The sequence below is a fragment of the Lichenostomus cassidix genome, chromosome 3 (genome assembly GCF_008360975.1).
Source record: "Lichenostomus cassidix isolate B80296 chromosome 3, HeHo_3.0, whole genome shotgun sequence".
NCBI classification, from domain to species: domain Eukaryota; kingdom Metazoa; phylum Chordata; class Aves; order Passeriformes; family Meliphagidae; genus Lichenostomus; species Lichenostomus cassidix.
Window position 1 is genome coordinate 58,824,350 of NC_139483.1, and position 19,529 is coordinate 58,843,878.

Genomic DNA, 19,529 nt, shown 5'->3' on the forward strand with positions numbered 1-19,529 from the left:
TCAGACTTTAAAATTATTTCTCAGCTGAGGTAAAAACTTTTCTTCTCCAGTTATTTTTTCATCTGTACCATTTTGGAAGTGATAGGAATATCCATTAATTCCTTCAGGCCTTCTTTCTACATTAGTTTATCTAGCCCCAGCAGCAAGCAACCACATTTGGCATGAGACTAGACTCTAAGCCCTAAATATCACATATAAGCATGAAAATTTTTAAAGAAAAAGAGAGTTGACAAGCAAATGCCTAGAGTGTCCGTGTAAATGGCATACTATTTGTAGTTTTGTGAAGCAGAGCATCTTGGTGTTGGAAACTATTCCCTTAAAGGCAAAGCTTTTGAAGAATTTTTTTTGGCTCCTATTTACCCCAAGCTATGCCCACGTGAGCTAGTTAATCATACATATACTTGTATGAACACATTCTGTGTGAACTAATACATTTGTTAGGGAAGTGGGTATTTTTCTGAGCATATCTCTACATTATTATCTGTAGAATGAGCAAAATTAAGTGACACAATCCTCAGAAGAACACACATGCAATTCTCAACAACTCAAAGGCAAATGGCAAAGTCCTGGGGGAACAAAAGAGGAAACTCAACTCCATTAACTCAAATAATTCAATCTGGCTTTGTTGTGCACAGGTCAGAAAACTGCCATTTTCCTTCTAAATGTGATAGATTCATCCATTTGTAACATCAGTTAGCTGAAGAGTACAAATATTGTTTTCACTTCCTTTTTATTAACGGAAATGTCTTTTCATAAGTTAGAAATCACTACAGAGGTGTAAAACTTCAGATTTTAAATATTATCAAATATAATGATCCAACACCTGGAAATAAAGGTAACTAGTCAAGCCATGGCAAATTCCTAACAGGAATGGACAGCTCACTTACTATTTTCTACCAAGGCAGGTCCACTGTCTGCTTCCAACTATCACAGTATTAGCAAAATGGAACTAGACTGCATCATGATACTCACCTCACAGGAGGTACCAGCATAGCCTGGAGGACACTCACACAACTCCACTGAAGATGCTACTCTTCTCCCCCTTGAAGTGTGGTCAGCAGCTTCCATAACAACACTTCTTAGTCTGGATATAACAGAAATTAAACACGCAAAATAGCAAATTAGATGGGTATGTGTAGCTGAATGCAACAAACACTTTATAGTGACATACAGTGGATCGTTTCTGTTTTCCTGATTAAAAATAAGAAGGTTTTCATATTCATCTATTTCTTCCTAAACTATACGTCTATAGGCTTGTTACTATTTTTGCTCATCATGTGAGGGAGACTATGGTCAGAACACATTGATAAAAATAGATTAAAAAAGTCTCACAGCACTGTAGCAGGAGATGGAAGGCTATTCCTGGCCTGCAAGCCACATGTGCCAATTTCCATTGCAGCTGCATATAGAGCAAATTTGACACTAAGCAGAGTCCTCAAAATGCATGAACCACTAGTCCAACTTTCTAAAATATTGCATTACCATGAATTGGATATAGAGTATTTTTACTCTGGAGATTTGAACTCTGGAAAAGATGTCAGCCCTGCCCAGAAGGATTGAGGATCTATGTACTATGCATATGAAAGAAAAATGTATGTACATGAAAGAAAACCATATACCATATACCCTGGTCTCCCCAGTCCCAAAGAAAAGAAGTGCTAAACAGCTGTTGCTTAGGCAAGCTCTGATCATGATTTTTATTTCAAAAACATGGAAGTAGGATGACAGAAACCAGAAATGTATTTTGATAATCTTATAGCTATTATCAGAAAGAGATGTAGTTTACCTCAAGAGTATCCTTTTGGGAAAAAACCCTGGGATTTGGGAGTTTAATTCTTACAAGAATTTGAGGGAACATTAAGGTATTACAGAAGCTAAATGACTTCTATTTTCACCCAGTAATCTTAACAGAGTGTTTGATAAATAGAGCTACTTGAAGGGCTTGTTTTGAAGTCTTTTTCAGCAGAAAATACCTTTCTATCATGACATATATTTTGTTGTTAAAAATAATCCATTTTCTTTGGAAAACTTTAAACAAAATTTTTTTTCTCCTTCATAACAGGGCATTTATCTTTTGGCTGAAAAAAATCCTGAAAATTATTTGGATGACCTTGGACAAGAAAACATCCAAGAAAAATATTTTGTTGCTACTGCAGCAGTTGGAGGAAAACTTAAGACAGAATATTTTTCCACTTGATTTTAGGACTACTCCAAGCAAGACAGACATGAAAAGTAATGGGAAAAAAAGGGTAAGATTTCTGAAATTAAGATGGAAGCTTCAGAAAACAGAAATTTTACCACCACTGGAGTAAGACTGGACTTTGGAGAGACTACCATTGTGTATCATACAGTTATAAAATTGAATGTTATTTGGTGATAACAGAACCTCTGCAAAAGGTTCTTGAAACTCTTTTAAGAGACAGATGCTTATTCCTATTCAGATCTTCAGGAACCTATCTCTCACTTTTCAGCATATCCCCTTCGCTCCATTGCTATACATTTATTCTGCAATCAAGCATTTCAATTTTCCTTATGGTAAGGTGACCAATCTCTAGGATATTAGACATGAAATAATGATTACCAGAATAAAAAAATCTAAAATTTTAAAGGGAAAATCTGTCAATTAAGAAACAATTTTTTAATAAAAGGCCAAATTTTATTTCTCCTTTGAACTACAGCTAGTTCTCTCTCAGCACAGATCCTGGAACAAAGAGAAGCACTACCACACAGAAGCAATCCACCCAATATTATCCCACATTTGTATTCACTGAATCGCTCCAATTTTCATTACGTTCTGCTATTTGCTAAATGGGATTTTAATGTGTTTAACAGTTTTTAGCATTAACAGTTACTCAGTGAAGAAAGCTGCAGTGATTTTCTTTTCTCCCATTTTGATGTTGCAGTTTTGATTCCTCGATGCCATTCTGCATTCATTAAAATACATAATGCTGGCAGTAATGGGGCACTGGATCCTGGAGATGCATGAACAATTTGAGATTAGACATCAAGACCAAATATTTAAGCTGACTGTAACTGTCAGCAGGCAACTGTTGACTTCTAAAAACAAACAAGATTAAAAGGGAAGGGGACGTTTCAGGCAGTATCAGCATAGTTTACTGTCTGCTGTGCCAGGCATCTGAATCACATCAGCTACATAAGGCACATGAAGTAGTGACCCAATCATTGTTCATTTATCTTGAAGCCAATTCTGCATATGGAAAAAAACCCTTGGCCTCTTCTTCCCTCTTTCTCTGTGTGCCTAGCAGTGACTCTTCTATATGTGGTTGCAGGGAATCTATTCCCTTATTTCACAATTTCCAGTGCCTATCTGTATGTTTGCAACACTTACCATCAGCAACCACTCTGAATACTGAAACTGTATAAATAGTGTTGCTAAGCGTTCTTTGAAGCACAAGCTAACAGTATTAGATCAAACAAAACAGTAAAAGAGAGTTATCTTTTCCTGGCCCGTTGCTTCTACCACAGATGGACTTAACTGCAACAGTTTGGAAGATCTGTCAAATTAGAGGAGGATTAGGAATTAAATGCAGAAGCTGAGTTCAGTTTCAGACTGATTGCTGCATTTCTGTACTCTCATTTTTTATCCTACTTGATCATCTAATTGCCCACTCATGTAAGAAAGCTTCCTAATTACGCCATAGAGCAATAACAACACTGCAAGCTTAAAATGACCCAAAAAATGTACACAAAACCATGCCTGAGTCAAACCCAGCATTACTGAATTAATATTGTTTAGTGGCTACTTGAAAGCACTACAGATTAAGTAATGTTTCAAGTAGGTTAACTAAACAAGGGTTAAAAATAGAATCTTTAAATTAAAGCTCTTCCCAGCTGGAAACAACTCCATTGAATTTTTAAGTCTCTTTCTACATGACTGCAAGAAAGTTACTTTATGCCTCCATTCTGGTCTCTTTTTAAGCACAGCTTATAACAGCACCCTTGGAAATCCTTACACATGTGGTGACATTATCCATTTTGAAAACTTGCAGTATTTAAATGAACAGGTTGCTTAATATGGCAATCTCTAATTAGTATGTTGCATAATTCTGCTGGTGCTTTCAGGCAGAAATTGTCATTCATGAAGGATCTAATAACACTGTAATATTTCTGTCCCTCTGCCAGACCCTCTTAACCCTCTCAGAGGAATATCCATCTGTCCACTGCACATACCTGTTTAAAGACAATAAAATCCTACTTATAACATATCTACTTATCTATTCAGGTGTATTTCTTTTACAAAATATCTTCCTTTGGAGACATAAATGATATTCCTTAATCAGCCCTACATATCACAAAGAATATCTTCTTCATTGGGTCTACATTTTCCCTGAAGAACTAAAGGGGCAGAATATTGAGAAAAGGGTTATTTTGCATGATCTTAAGAGTTCTGAGAACATTTTTGTACCTAGCATGTTTTAGCATGAGTGAAAGTCAAAAAGAATATAAAACAGTCAGTAATGAGGCACATCCTGAAAATTAGCAATATGCCCACCCAACAGATCATAAGCTGGGCTGGATGACAGTAAATGCTGTTGCTGCTCCAACAGGTGAGTGGGAGCATGAACTGTTCTGAGAAGGCTTAACTCCACTCAGTAAATCCTACCCTACGGGGTGAAACTGTGATTCCTACAGTTAAAGATGAAGAATGAAATTCGTTTAATGGTGGTTGGAATTTCACATCTTTTCTTCTGTCATGCTAAACTGCAATGAGTATCTTGACAGCGCTCAATAAAAGGTGTTTACTTTAGATTTGTGCACATACTGACAATAATCACAGCAATACAGCAACCATTGCATTGTTCTCTGTTAAGAGACATCATAGGGACAGCTAGAAATGTACCAGCAATATAAGACCATTTCTAGCAAAAAAGATACCCTTCAAAATCACTTAAGTTCCTTCCCCTAACCCACTTTTGACTCATTGTCTTTAAGGGACCAATCTTCCTAACTCTAAAGTCACTACATATAGAAGCTGGTGGCTACCAACATGCAAAGCCGAAATTATGTGTGTTGCAGTGTCGCTGTTGAGCTGCTAGCAGAGTAAGAAGACCCAGGTTCAAAGTGTGGCATCAAGAAGAAGATTTTATTATTTAATTCCATCTTATATAGACTTTTCAAAGGTCACCCAGATTGGTCAGTTCGAAGCCTCCCCCCAGGCCTGACTGGCCAGGCCTGAACTGTCCACATCCGAGAAACTGTTTTTTATAACATCCAAACTTGATCTTTGTTTATAAAACACAGGAAGAAGAGAGAAAAGAATTCTCACAGGAAAGGTCTGTGCTAGCCACATTGCAGAGCTCTTCATAAAGAGTATTTCCAAAAAATGTTTTCAGAAAATTATCTGTAAAACACCATTAAACTTTTACAAAGGCTGAATATGAACAAGACTATGAAACAGTGAGGCACTGCACATGACCAAATGGCTAAAGCAGTAATGTGGGTGGCAGGCAGTGATGTACAGTCTTCCAAATGTGCCACAGACAGCTCTGCCATTTCTTACTTACAAGGCACATAATATAAATCGTGACAGTCCTTCATGTGTGTGCTTACCTGAGCTCTACACTGCTGCCCAGAGGGGGTGTCATCCATCCCACCTGCACTGTTCCACAGAACAGGCAGGACGGAGCCATTTCATGTCCAGCACTGCACTTTCCTCACAGATTTTAACTGCCAGGCCAAAGTGCTTTTTGTAGGAAAGCCCCTCTTCTCCTACTAGTACAAACGTAAGTACACAAACATATGTAAACATCTGATAACTGAACTTTGCGTTTCCCATAATACTTAGTAACACCTTTGGCCCAAGGAAAGTCAATCATACACATCTCCTGGCCCCCAAAAAGTCAGTCTTATCTCCTTTAAAAGACTATATTAGACAAAGCCCGTATTGTTCACCCCAAAATTGCTCCTTGACTCCTTCAGTTTGGAAAATTCTGACTAAAAGGTTTTCTTTGTTTGTTTTTTAATTTGAATGAGAAGAAAGCAGAGGACAATCACTCTGTGAGCTCCCACTAGTCTCAGCTGTAAACTGTGAATTAACAGTTTCTTATGGTCTGCTCATAGTGCCTAAGAGGTGAGATCTTGCCTGGTGTTTTGGCTCTCCTCAAACATCAGGGTGGGAAGCTGATGGGCCACGAAAGGCTTTCAAACTGGATGCAAGAAGATGCAAAGGAATACAAGGTTGATGACTAAACAAGCAAATTAGGAAGCAGTTTGGCCCAAACTCAAGTTAGTTATGATTCACAAACTTACTTACCGAAATGTAATACATACTAATTAACCACAGGAAAAGACAGAAACCGAAGAAACATAATTCTTTTTGCAGTGAAAAAATTTACACTGCCAAAGCTCAAATCAGAAAACTGCATGCTGTTGACAAAACCTGCCTTTCAATTTAGGATATATTTTAATTACCTAAGTATTCAAATGATGGTTAGTTAGATTGCTTAAGAAATTTCACAGCAGCAAAACCTGTGTCTGTGCTCTCAGCAAATAATCACTAAATGTGCTATCAGCTCCTTCCATTCCAAATTGGCTTATGCCACTGAATCAACTGATGTGTAGATTAGAGAGCATTTCAGGTTTCATGCCTTCTGAGTAAAAAACTACTATGCAATCAATTCCATTACACATTTTAAAAATATTACTTATGCCACCTAACTATTAATGTTAATCACACAGTATCAGGAGAGAGGTTGCCTTATAGCCCATCTGGAGTATTTATTCATGCACTTATGAAAATTTGAAATGCAAGATGAGCTTCACAGTTTCAACCACCCTGCAGCCACCAAAATAGAACAACTGCATCATCTCATATGTCTTTAATTTTATCAGAGGACTCAGAAGAGTTCACATTAAATCAGTGGATTTAAGCAGTCCACAGAGCATCCTGTCATAAGTCAAGGGAAACGCTTTGGGATTAGCCAGTTCTGTGTGTGGTACTGATTAAAAACATAGAAAATTCCCCTTGAGGCACTTTTCCAGCTTGGAGACTCAGGATATAATTCTCTGGTCCACTGTTAATGTGGCCCTGTATGGTCATTAAATGGGGAAAACAATATATAAGCAATATATCATCTCCTACTTGAACACGTTATTACCACAGTCCATGATTTATCATATACATGGGAATTACTGTGTTCACAAAATAAACATATTTATAGAACTGTCAGTCATGCCTTAATAACCCATGTAATTTCATTTTCTTAAGGCTGCTTCTTTCTGTTGCCTTCCTCCTCCTGCCTATCCAAAATGAAAAACATACTAACAAGAGTTTGAAAGTGTAAATGAATGCTATGGATTTCAAGATAATAAATTAGAGTGTTTTAAATTACATCAGCTTCATTCTCTGAAGAGAGAAAACAACTCTTTTGAGAAGCTGCCAGTAGCAAAGGGACCCGTTCCTCACATTCACCTGTAGATGGCATTCATCCCATTGCTGTATGTGGCTCTTATGAGGATCCTCTTTACATTTGCAAGGACAGTCATGAACTCCCTCCTGCTGACTGGAACATCGGTGCCATGCACTGAGAAAGATTCTGGTTTCAGCATAATTTCTTCCGTGTGCTCTTTAGAAGGCTGCAGGTGAATTATCCCTTTTGGAGTGCTGATTTTCAAGTCACCTCCCTAGAGAAAGCCATGAAAAGAGAGATTTAAATATGAAAAAGTAATGAAAAAAGCCCATTGGGGTACATGATTTATTGAATAATATATTTTACAAGAATAACAAATATCAGGAATAATATTCACTTTTCATAAACCTGAAGTGGGCTTGCCTGATAGAACTGAAAAGCAGTGGAAAAGAAAGTTTGGGTTATTCAGCTAAAACCTAGTGTCATGGTGTCATGGCTCTGCATGGGCAAAAGCAAATTCATACAATGCTGAGATGCACAAGACCAAATCTGCTGAAAGAATGTCAAAGTGTTACCACGAACGACCAATTATTTTATTTCTTCATTTCTCCTGATGAAGACGAAGTATTATAGTTTTCTAAGCTACTGCAATAATACCAGAGACTCCTTGAGATACTGAAGCTTTAAGTTCTCTGAAGTGAGTCCATTTTCTGACACTAGAAATTAGCTGGAAGTATGTGCATGCTTCTGTTTTGTGTCCTCAACCACCAGACTTCACACTGAACATCTGAAGCAGCAGGCCACTTTCTCTTTCTTTCTTTCTTTCTTTGGCTGAAAATACAGTCACATTACCTCTATGATGACATCAGTATGAACCATCAATTTAACTGTTTCTTCTTCTTCTTCTTCTTCTTCTGTGACATCATAAGAGACTGTAAATTTCAGATGTCCTCCAGCAGCTGCTACCTGGGAAGAAAAAAGACAGGAAAAAAATACAATTAAATAAAAGAAAGTGGACCTTAACCACTTGGGGGTAGTTTTCTCAAACATCAGTAGATTTCTAGTGTGATAAAGCCATATGCAGACCCCTGGGGATTACAGCTGTACCGATCATCCCTTGTTGCTCAACCATCTAGAAACCACACCAAGTGATTTTTATTCTATGCCTGTCGAAGGCTGCAAATTCCTTAAACCCACAGATTAACAGAGAAATCAGAAATAGATAAGAAATCTGTGCAAGTTTCCAAAAGGTACTGACATTAGATTTTCAGTATAGTTGTTTCAGTTAATGGTCCTCATTTAGGCTGGCCTCTGTATCAGCAGCCTTAGCAACCTATAGAAAATTCATTAACTTCAGTTTCATTGATGGAGCAAACTACCAAAAGAGAAAAAAAAAGGCCTGTGATGTTTTTCTTAGAATGAACTGTAACCTAAAATAAAGTAAGAATTTTCCCTCATGGGGTCAAATAAATTTACTTTAAAAGAATGTTTCAGCCCTTCTGCTCAGTTTGACCCAGCCTACAATGTGAGAAGTCAATGACCAGTCACTTCTGTCATGGCAATATATTTTTTCTATGCTCTTTTAGCTCCCAGAATCATGGCACTGACACAAGCTATTCCATTAAAAATGGAATGTAGTACGATGCAAATCAAAACTTGAATGATGGAGTTCAGCACAGAAATAGTGCTTTCTGTTAATTGATTTGAAGCAGCATTAAGTAAATCAAATCCTGCAAGAGCTGCATTTTGGGTTTTAAACGTATCTGACTCATACTTCATTGCAATGTGAGCCTCTTCTCTGAGAATATTAAAATCACAGGGATTCCTCTGCCCTTCGAGTGCATACTGCTGAGCACAGAGCAAATTTGTGAGTCTTTTACAAAGAGAAAAATCTGTTTATTCTCAAGGCCGTATTTGTTCATCATACTGGATATTTTTGCACACAGCAACAGAAAGCAGTGAAAGTCAACATCTTCATTATTTTATGATGGACCTAATCTAATGGGTGAAAAAAAAATTCCAGCATTCAAGGCCTAGAAATCAACTGATTTTGAATGATCAATAAAGGTTTATAAAACCCCTGCATCTGAGGATGTCCAGCTAATTGTTAGGTTAAAGCCAGAAAATTCCCTCCAATTCATAATGTGAATCTTGGATCACAAAATTGTAGGAACACAGAATCATAGACTATCTCAAGTTGGAAGGCACTCATACTGACTTGGTCACCCTCCTCTCGAAATATTTTAATAGTCTGATGTCCTTGAGATGCCCAAAAGTACAAACACTACTTCAGGTGAGACTGCCCCAGTGCAGAGCAGAGCAGGACAATCCCCTCCCTTGCCTGGCTGGCAATGCTGTGCCTGATGCACCCCAGGACACAGTTGGCTCTCCTGGCTGCCAGGGCATTGCTGACTCATGCTCAACTTGCCATCCACCAGGACCCCCAGATCCCTTTCCACAGCATTGCTCTCCAGCCTCTTACCTCACAATCTCTGTGTATAAGTAGGATTATCTGATCCCAGGGACAGAATCCAGCACTTGCTTTTGTTAAATTTTGCTGGTGATGTCCCAGTTCTCTAGCCTGTCCAGATCTCTCTGAAAGGCCTCTCTACCCTTGATGGAGTCTGCAGCTCCTCCTAGTTTAGTGCCCTCAGCAAACAGTGGCATCACGTTTATCTACTGAGTGTCCAAAACTGCAACTACTTTAAGCCTTGACCATAACAACATGAAAAGACTTTTTTCCTTAGATACAGCTGTTACAGCACTTTTGGTTTGCCCATGGTCAAGTCTAAGCACTGGTCAAAAAGTGCAGGAGGAATGTAGAATATTCAGATATCTAAAATGCTGCAAGAAGTACCCATAATTGCTTCCAGCTGAAGACAAATATTTTAGAAGAGTAACTTGTGTAGAATTTTATCATTTCTATTTCAAGTTCAGACTAACAACAAAGATTCAAGAAAGTGAAAATAATGGGAAAATAAAGATTAGGCAATTTCAGGCGACCCATAAAAATTATGTACCAAGACAGGTTTTATTTTTTCCCAGCTACATTACCTTTACCTTAGTATATAAAAATCCTACACAGGAATTGATAGGTCATAAAGCAGAGGAAAAAAACCCAAAAAACCCACAACAAAAGGAGAACCCTAAAGGAAAGGTGATAGTTTAGAGAAAGCAGCTAGACTGGATTAGGAACTCCTAAAATATAACCAAGAGGAAAAACAAGAGAAAAGGGGTGGTTTGCCTAGTCCAAAAATGAGAACGCTCAGAGGGAATAGGAAAATAGTTTACCAAAACACAAACTCCTGGAAAAATGAAATGGCCATTTTTATTTACCTGTAGCAACTGCAGGGAAGACATGAAGAAGATTCAGCTTGACTATACAGAAAGTTGATTGTAAGGATGGTCAAAATAGTATCAGATTACCTGAAAATGCTACTGAAGTATTTAATTAATTAGCAGCAGTTCAACATGTCAGAGATACTCTAGGTACGATGCCTAAGAGTTTGAACATGACTAAGAAGTCTCTTGAGGTCTCTGCTAGCCACTGCAGTCTGAGTTTCATTGCTGCAATTGGCAAGATTTCCATATCACAAACAGGATCATACACTGAATACAAGGTCCCCAAATGGCATTTATCATAGAGAATACCTCACAGTTCAGAATATGTATTTACCTTGTATGCTGTATAATATTAATACAGATTAGAAAAGACCTGAAACTTACATAAAACAAAAAATACTATTTCCTTCTGCCACTGTTTACAATGGTAATTTCCTTCCTCAGAATATTTAAAATACAAGTTCGTTCACAGGCATTGGAATTCAGAGGTCAATCCATGTGCTGCATATGTCATCTTGTGCAAAAAGTACCTTTCACAGAATTTTAAATACAGGGGCAATATGGAAACTGGGCACCTGTGAGATCCCTCTATTTTCACGTTTTTCTCTGTCTCACCCAAAGATTCAGTTATGCTTTAAGGATTGTGATCTGAGGCCATCAACACCAAAGAGAACAGGGTATAAAAGTTTGCCTTGCTAGTGACAAAGGCATGTATTGTTGAGACAAGAATAGCCATCTAAAAATGTCAAGGAAGTTCCACAAAATTTCCGTTGTCTCTCCCACCTATTTTGAGATTATTACATCAAATATTTCTTCCCAGCTTAGGAGGCAGAATCTATATGTTCAAGAGAGTCACAGAATCCCCAAGAAATAACAAGTGTAGGAGAGAGAAACCACAGCTATTTTAGTTCTGATCCAACAAGTTTCTGGCAGATAGTTTTTGGGCTTTTTCAATTGTTCACAGTTAACTGTACTCTACTATTATATTCCATGTTCTTAAGGATAAAACCAGAGAGCAGACAAGACATTTTTACAACACTATGACAGAGGGTCAACCAAAACTGAAGCAGAAAAGATGTGAACAAATGTTCCTGTAAACAAATGTCCATGCTCAACAGCAAGAGACCTGGAGGGTAGGAGGAAGCACACAGTATTACTTTGTGTAAAGTCTGTCCCACTAAAATTACTTTTAAAACAAGACAAGTGACAGTAAACCACAAATACTTACAGCACTGAAAACAAACAGCTTTTCTACAAACATTAGCAAGGCCATGGATGAGGAAAGCTTGCATCTCTTTGTATGGAAATCAAATTCTACAAGTCTTTCTCTGCCTGCACTTAGTGAATCTGCTGCCAATGCTTTCCCAAGGCAAGCTGTCAGGATCTCTCCTGCTAATGTCTTTGGAGAATACCTCCTTCTTACATAGATTTATATTCCATCTTATTCTTGAATTGTTGCATGAAGACTCACACTCTCCCTCTCCAATGCCTCTTGTAACTCTGCCCGTAAAGGTTTAGCACTTAGTCCACTACACTGGTGGCTGCCTCATTACTTCTGAACATCTGCCAATGTAACTTCAGAAGATTAGGAGCTATCTCCATTAAAGAGGGTGCTGACTATAATCCCGTATCTCATTAAGCTTAAAATGCTCTCCTGTCAGTTAAGAAAAGACTCAGTTTGTAATTAAGCATCTTAATATGAACTGGGGCATCTGATACGGCACTATGTGGTTACGCGTAGGCAACTGAAAGAAGTCCTCCATCCAGTCAAAGGAAAGTGGCTGCTCAGTGACCCCACCAAAGGAAAACCTTCAAATCATTCCAGTTTGTATTTATATTTAAAAAGTAACTTGGAAGACATAAAATTTAACACATTAATAAATAATTAGGCACTGAGTGTATTATTGAAATGAAACACATACACCTTGTTTGGCAGTAAAATCTATACAACAATGGATTTAACTCAGAAGGGTTTGGATGTCAGGCCTAATCCAAGAGAACACAACATCTTCAAAACTAAAATGATACTACTGCATTAAGAAGTAGACCAATACTCATGCAAGACCAGACTTTCAAAATCAGTGAAATAAAAGGCATCATAGAATCATACAATTCATTTATGTTGGAAAAAAACTCTAAGATCCTCAAGTCCAACCATTAATCCAATGTTGCCAAATCCCCCGGTAAACCACATCCTTAAGCATCAACAAATATCAACAAATTGAACTATCTTTTCCATCTTCACTCTCAGTGGTTGTAGCAGAAATAGTCACTGACATATTGTATTAGAGAAGCAAGCATTACAAAGAGAGTTAATATTTTTCTCAAACCAACATAGCTACAATACATCGATAGAGAGGTAAAAGGATTTGGAAGAACATGAATCCTGCTTGCTATTATATAATTATATGTATGGTCATACAACTAGAACCATAGCAAATTAATAAATGCTACCAGACAAATTAAAAAAAAAAAAGGAAAAATAAAGCAAAGGCTACAAACATAAATGGGCAGAACATTTCCATAGAGAATGTTAACATACATACTGCTGAATATAAAAGCAAGGAATCTCACAGCAAGCTGTTGAGAGTAACTTAAGGTTCTAAGAGATAATAATGTTTTCTTATTCTGGAAGACATTTGCCAAGCAAACAACCCCCCCATTTTTTTCCTGACACACCCATGAATGGTTTTTGCTTGCTGCCATGATTATGAGAAATTACAGATATTCAGTCAGTCTTCCAGTGGCTCTGTCACATTCCTATGGCACTATCTACCACTAGATACTACGCTTGAAGGTAATGGAATCATAACATACACAATTTAACACTCCCTACTAGCCTTGTTGAATTTCCATTAAATAAAAGAGCTGCAATAAAAGGTTGAAGCTGATTTGGACTCTTTCACCTTCACAAACTCTCTAGGTACACATTTATTTTATAGATTTTATTTTATGGATTTCAGCAAATGTAGAGATATCTGCCACTAGAACATCAGCATTAACCACGTAAAGAAAATCCTTTAAATAAAGTAAGATTTTTCCCAGTTTATGTGTGGTGGCAAAGTTAGTCCATAATTCCTTGGCACCTAAGCAGTTGTGATATGGTTTGACAAATCACTGAACAATGTACTACCTTAATTGATGGCTAAGTGCACATGTGTTCTTCTAGCTGCCCATTCAGTGTAGAAGGGAATGGACCAAGGGCTGCTTTTTCTAACTTAATTTACTTATGTACAAGGAAATATTTCACTGTTAATTCATCTTGCATCTGGATTATTATCTTCTTTATGAAAAAGTACCAGATGTAAATTTATGATATTTAATTGGATTTTGCTTATCCAGTCTTCGTGCTAGCCATAGTGTGAGGGAAGGCAGGCACTAGAAAAGAATTCTGATAGAACCATCACCAAGAATACGTCAAACCTTTCTTCATTTAGTAATAGCTCTCAGTAAAGATTGCATGTGTTAGTTCTACTCCAGATCCAATTAGAGATTAAATAGACTCTCCTCTCTTAGACAGATTGAATTTAGATAGGATATAAAAGCTCTTCTGAGGCATTAGAGCAATATTTCAGATAAAGCAGAGAGCAGAATAATCATGTTTTATTTGAATGACAGTATAGTTCTGGCTTGCTTTAAAAAAAAAAAGCCAGAGTTTTCTTTATAGAGAAGTTAAACTTTTCCCCTGAAAGAATGGATTCTCTCCCCAAGCTCTCTGCCATTTAGAGCTCCCACAACTCTATGCCAGCTTGTTCACAATCCTAGTTTCCCTGCTTAAGTACACTCAAAATTCTTCTGTAAAATTTCATGCTACAGTCTACTTAATTTCACTTTTTCAAAATACTGCTTCCAGAGAAGTAGATCAAACGAGGGAGTAAGTTTACATAAAGTAGCCTGACTGCTTGTCAGTGCTTGGTTCAATTGCTTTCCATAAGCATTTGTCTACAATATTGAACCATTCAAAGGGATGACTGAGAATTTCAAACCATTAACTGTCATCTTCAGTTTCTTGAAACAGACCACTCCGACAGCCAAGAAGATTTCCAAGTTATTCTTTCCTGGAATCTTATCCAGAATGTTATGACACAGGCTCTTTAACTTTTAGAATTTCCTCCGTTGATCCTACATTAGGGCACAGTTGAGTGAAAGATAAAGGAGTTTTATTCAATGTAGGCACTATTTAATCACACAATGTTCTGTGATGTCTAAACTATACATTAAGAAATCAAAGAGCAAAAGATAAAGCCTGCCATCACTTTACATCTTACACATACATTTATTTGCTGTATCTTGAATGATGTTTATGTAACTAAAAAAAACCCTAAAAATGATCCTTAAAACCTCATTTTATGAGACATTCTTTCTTTGTACATTGGACAATGGAACAACATATTCCCAATAAATCTAAAAATTTTAAATTTTCCCAGCAATGAAGAAAACCATAAATTCTGTGCATTTACTTTTTTTCCCCCCAGGTGAATGTTTTTTGCTTGAGAGACAAATAAAATCTGTCCAAATAGTAACCACAAGCCATAAGGAGCAACAAAAACTCTGCTAAATTGTATTTCTTCTTTTCAGATTCAAACAATGGAAACATGAGTGAAGAAAGAACACAAACAGGGGAAGACCTTAAAATCTAGTGAGTATCTCCATAATCACCCTTGAAAGTAAGCCTTGCTTTTGCTACAATATCAGTAGATCAAGTGTAATTAAACAAAGCTTTTCAATTTTTGGTCCTGGTGCCTTTCCCTTGTTGCTCCAGAAATTCAGGGCATAATTTTGGTATAGTGGTTGATAATCTCTGTCATGCTGAACATAACAATCTGATGTCTATTTCCAAGCCCTTCATAATTAAAATAGTTTGTCACAAACAATTTAGACCAATTAAAATATTACATAATTCTTTTAATTCAATGTAACTGCAATGATAGGAAACATTTAAATGGAAAATATTTTAAAAGAATCAATAAGAATCTTCTTATATTTTTCAAGATTGTATCCATAAGTTCAGCTCAGTCTGTTACTGAGATACTCTATTAAAGTTATCATTTCAAAACCCTAGCTCTCTTCCTCCTTGGATCAACTAGACTGTATTATTTGGATGTCTAAATAAAATTCAACTATTCATTGTGTTTAATATATAATGTTGAAACATCCAATTATATCACGGAACTCTAAAATGAAAAATGGAATAAATCTCAGCTCCTAAGGAAGATGGAAACTGAATAACATCAGCTCTCCTGTGAGCCCTCTGCTGCCACTCCTACTTATGTTGAGTAGTTGCTCCTTCTGAACTTAACACTGAAAAAATTAATGTAATCAGTGACTGACTGAAAAATTTGCACAGTAAGATTATATGCTGTCTCCTGAAATGTATTTATGAATGTAAACACTTACTCTACAAATTCTCAAATCTCTACTGGAATTTCCAGCTGTCATTTCCTCTCACAGAAGAAGAGAAATAGAACTCTCTGGTCAACCATTCCTGAAGTCTAAAATCGACCTTTCTCATGATTAAGCTGTTACAAAATTTAGAATATGTAATTACTGTATTACAGTTACTTAACCACAATAACCAAAGCACATAAGCTTAGTATGGTTACTCACTTTTTTCTTCTTCCTTTACTTTCCATATAATCTTGATTGTGTCCCAACCACTGTTCCCCAAGCTGCTATAACTAGATCAAGCATTCAAAAACACAAGACAGGGGCATGCTCTTCCAGTAGTGATGTGATAGCCTAATTCATGTACAATTATTGCCCATGTCTACTACTAGAAGTCTACCAATCTGGCAAAAATACACCAGGAGCTGTGACATTGTAGCACAGAAGCTACAACACATCAAGCACACACCATAGAAGGATATTTAAAGAAATTAACCTTCTATGTCATCACAGTTGCAGACATTTTTCCCTGACTGAATACAGTTAAACTGAAGGAAAAGAAAGAAAACAAAGTAAACCAACCAGCTAATACAAACTCAACAGCTGCTGCAACAGCTGTTTGGATAGCTATAAACACCAATTTAGCAGGCCAGAGTGGCTAAATGGTGTAAGTCTGGGTAAAAATACCACTTTTTATTTAACTGTGAAGATGTTTCAGACTACTAGTGATATTGCAATCAAATTCACTATTTGAGCATCAACTCTGAGACATGTTTCTAAGTAACATATCCTCATCAAATGTTTCTAAATAAAACCTGTTTACTGCTGGTCTTGTAGCTGTCAACAACCTCATAATTGAAAGTAATTCTTAATTTTACTGATTAAATGTTAGTCTCCAAGTTCCATGGTCTGTGGTTCCAAAGGGGCAAACCACAATTACAGTAGTCATACCAATAAATGCCTTCCTAAAATATTAGAATGAATGACTAATTAGAACACTTATGTCAAAGTCCACTTCCATTAAAACATAAGAACCGACCCTTCCCCTCCATTCTCTGACTGTACTCCTTCATTAATATTTTAACAAGAAAAAGAATTTGCATAATTTTGCAAAACTAAAAGCTCATATTTCTATGGCAACAAAATCCCAGCATGCAAGGATTATTAAAAAAAAAATGCAGGACTATAAAACAAGAGCAACCATTCAGGTCTAAATTAAAAGCTGTTCTTGAAAATATTTTCCTCAGCTTTGCAATGGCATTTAGGGGTATTCAATATTTGCATGTGATATTGCTGGGGACAACCCACTGTGTGATGATCTTGAAATAAAAATCAATGTATGTCTCCTAAAGTGTTTACTTGCTACTGAAAAAGCTTGAACAGTGTATGTAGCAGCAAGAAATAGTTAAATTCTATGTCTTTGTCAGAATCACAGAATCATTAACGTTGAAAAAGAACTCAAAGATAATTGAGTCAAGCCATTAACCCAGCCCACCTTGTTCACCACTAAAATGTATCTCCAAGAGCCATCAAGTGGTACAACCAACTGTTGCTAGTACAGTTCACCAAGTAAGACTGTATGTATTCTTGATTTCAGGCTTTCTTTTGTTTCCATGTTTGTAAAGCACCAAGCAAAATAGCCCAGGAATGTTATTTCTAAACTTTGCCAAAACACAAAATAGAAGAAAAACCCTTTCACTTCTAGCCAGACAAAGGTTATTTTCCTGTCTCCTTCTACTTAAATGGTTTGCAACATTACTATTGACAATATTGTACAAGAATGATGGCTGCACTAGTAATTCAAAGCAAAGTATGACATAAGAAACACTTTGGGATCCTTTAGGAAACTCAAATATATCATAATATTTCAAGCATGAAGGAGTTCTGTAACTAGAGTATCTGTTGGGCAAAATTATTCTGGCAGGAAGGATATACTGCTTTTAATAACTGCCAGAGCTACTAAGTGGGAGATTTTGAAGGAAAGAAATTGTAAATAAATCAATAGTTTGGAAAAAATCTTTCTTTTCTAAGAGAAATGCAAGGATTTGCAAAGCTCAAATATCTGCTCTTCAGAGGTGGCTTGTCATTTGATATAAGAAATGCAACAATAATATATTCTTATATAGTATTTTGCTGCGTATCATGGAGACCTCCAAGGATCACATATCAAAATAAAAGCAGTAAGAATAAACATTTTAGTATTAAAAAAAGATATAGATGTGTATAAACTTGTCTCTGTGTACTACAATTCACCAAAACTAATCATAGGAAAAAAAACCCCAGCAACTCCTTGCATTTTACTTTCATTTTTCAGGTAAAGGGGAAAAAAAAGCAGTGAATCAGAGCTCTGTGATTTTTTGTCTATTTTCAGCCAGTAAAAAACATATTTTGAATTACTTTGCCTCTGGAGCCAATGCTTTCTCATGATTAAATTCATGGCCACTTTCCTGGCTTGCTAGTTTTGCAGCCTTTCTTCTGCTAACCTTATTCATGACTAACTGACATAGTTTTGAAAAATAACTATGTTTTGTTTTAGAGAAAGAATCTTGTGTTTGATGTTAATTGAAATGAATGCTAGTTAACAGTAACTAAATGTATGTATGTATCACACAAAACCTGAATTTTAATACTGTTTTACTCAAGAAAAAAAGATATTTCAGAACAGTACAGACAGCACTTAATTAACAAATACGCTTTAAGACAGATTTTTTTTTAAAAACAGCGTAGATAAAAATCTATCATGCCATTCTTTATTGTACCCATGAAAGCAATTCTGCACTTGTTATCACCATCATGGTAATCCACAGATGATTATTACTTGAGGCAATGTGCTCATATATAGGAACACCACTCGTGCACAGACACACACACACAATGTATCATATGCACACTGTGAAAACAAAACTTGATATGCACTCATCTCTAAAGACTACAAAACTGTGCTGCTGTTTCAAAGGGTAAGGAAAAAAACTAAGTTTGTTTCAAATAATCTTAAAGAAAAAGTCCTTGCTGAAAATCTTTTCAGGTAATTTTTTGTTCCTTCAAGTTCAAAGTCTTTATCTTTCTTAGATATGATTTTCTATGAAAAATACCCTACATTTCTTCTTAGAAGGCTCAAGGAAAGATGAGCAATCAAGCTAATGAGATTGAAGAGCAAAGGAAAGACAGAAGACACGTGAACTGATGCCCAAGACTGAGAATGGAGAAATGGCATAGCTTTGTAAGTCCTCCATAAGAGAATTTATTCTTTCAACTTCAGTTTGCCTTAATGGGAGGTGACAAAAAAATCCTTCAGCCATTGCAAGGATAATGCAGCTCTATGAACACTGTGGTTTCTACCATCACATGTACTATTTTTAACATTACTTTATCATTTTTCCCCTTAAATGCAAAATATTAAAAAATATATTCTCCATATATTATCCTGCTTAG

The 19,529-nt window shown here is 36.5% G+C and overlaps 1 protein-coding gene across 7 annotated transcripts in view; it reads right to left on the reverse strand.

Moving 5' to 3' along the window:
• LAMA2 (laminin subunit alpha 2) overlaps nt 1-19,529 on the reverse strand; it is a 342,287-nt gene that overhangs the window by 150,641 nt on the left and 172,117 nt on the right. For all 7 annotated transcript variants that reach the window (XM_085055980.1, XM_085055978.1, XM_085055977.1 and 4 more), the window contains exons 13-15: nt 8,223-8,336; nt 7,433-7,644; nt 973-1,084 (exon numbers count right to left, since the gene is read on the reverse strand). In XM_085055980.1, coding sequence (XP_084912106.1) covers nt 973-1,084; nt 7,433-7,644; nt 8,223-8,336 — 438 coding nt within the window. The remainder of the gene's footprint in view (nt 1-972; nt 1,085-7,432; nt 7,645-8,222; nt 8,337-19,529) is intronic.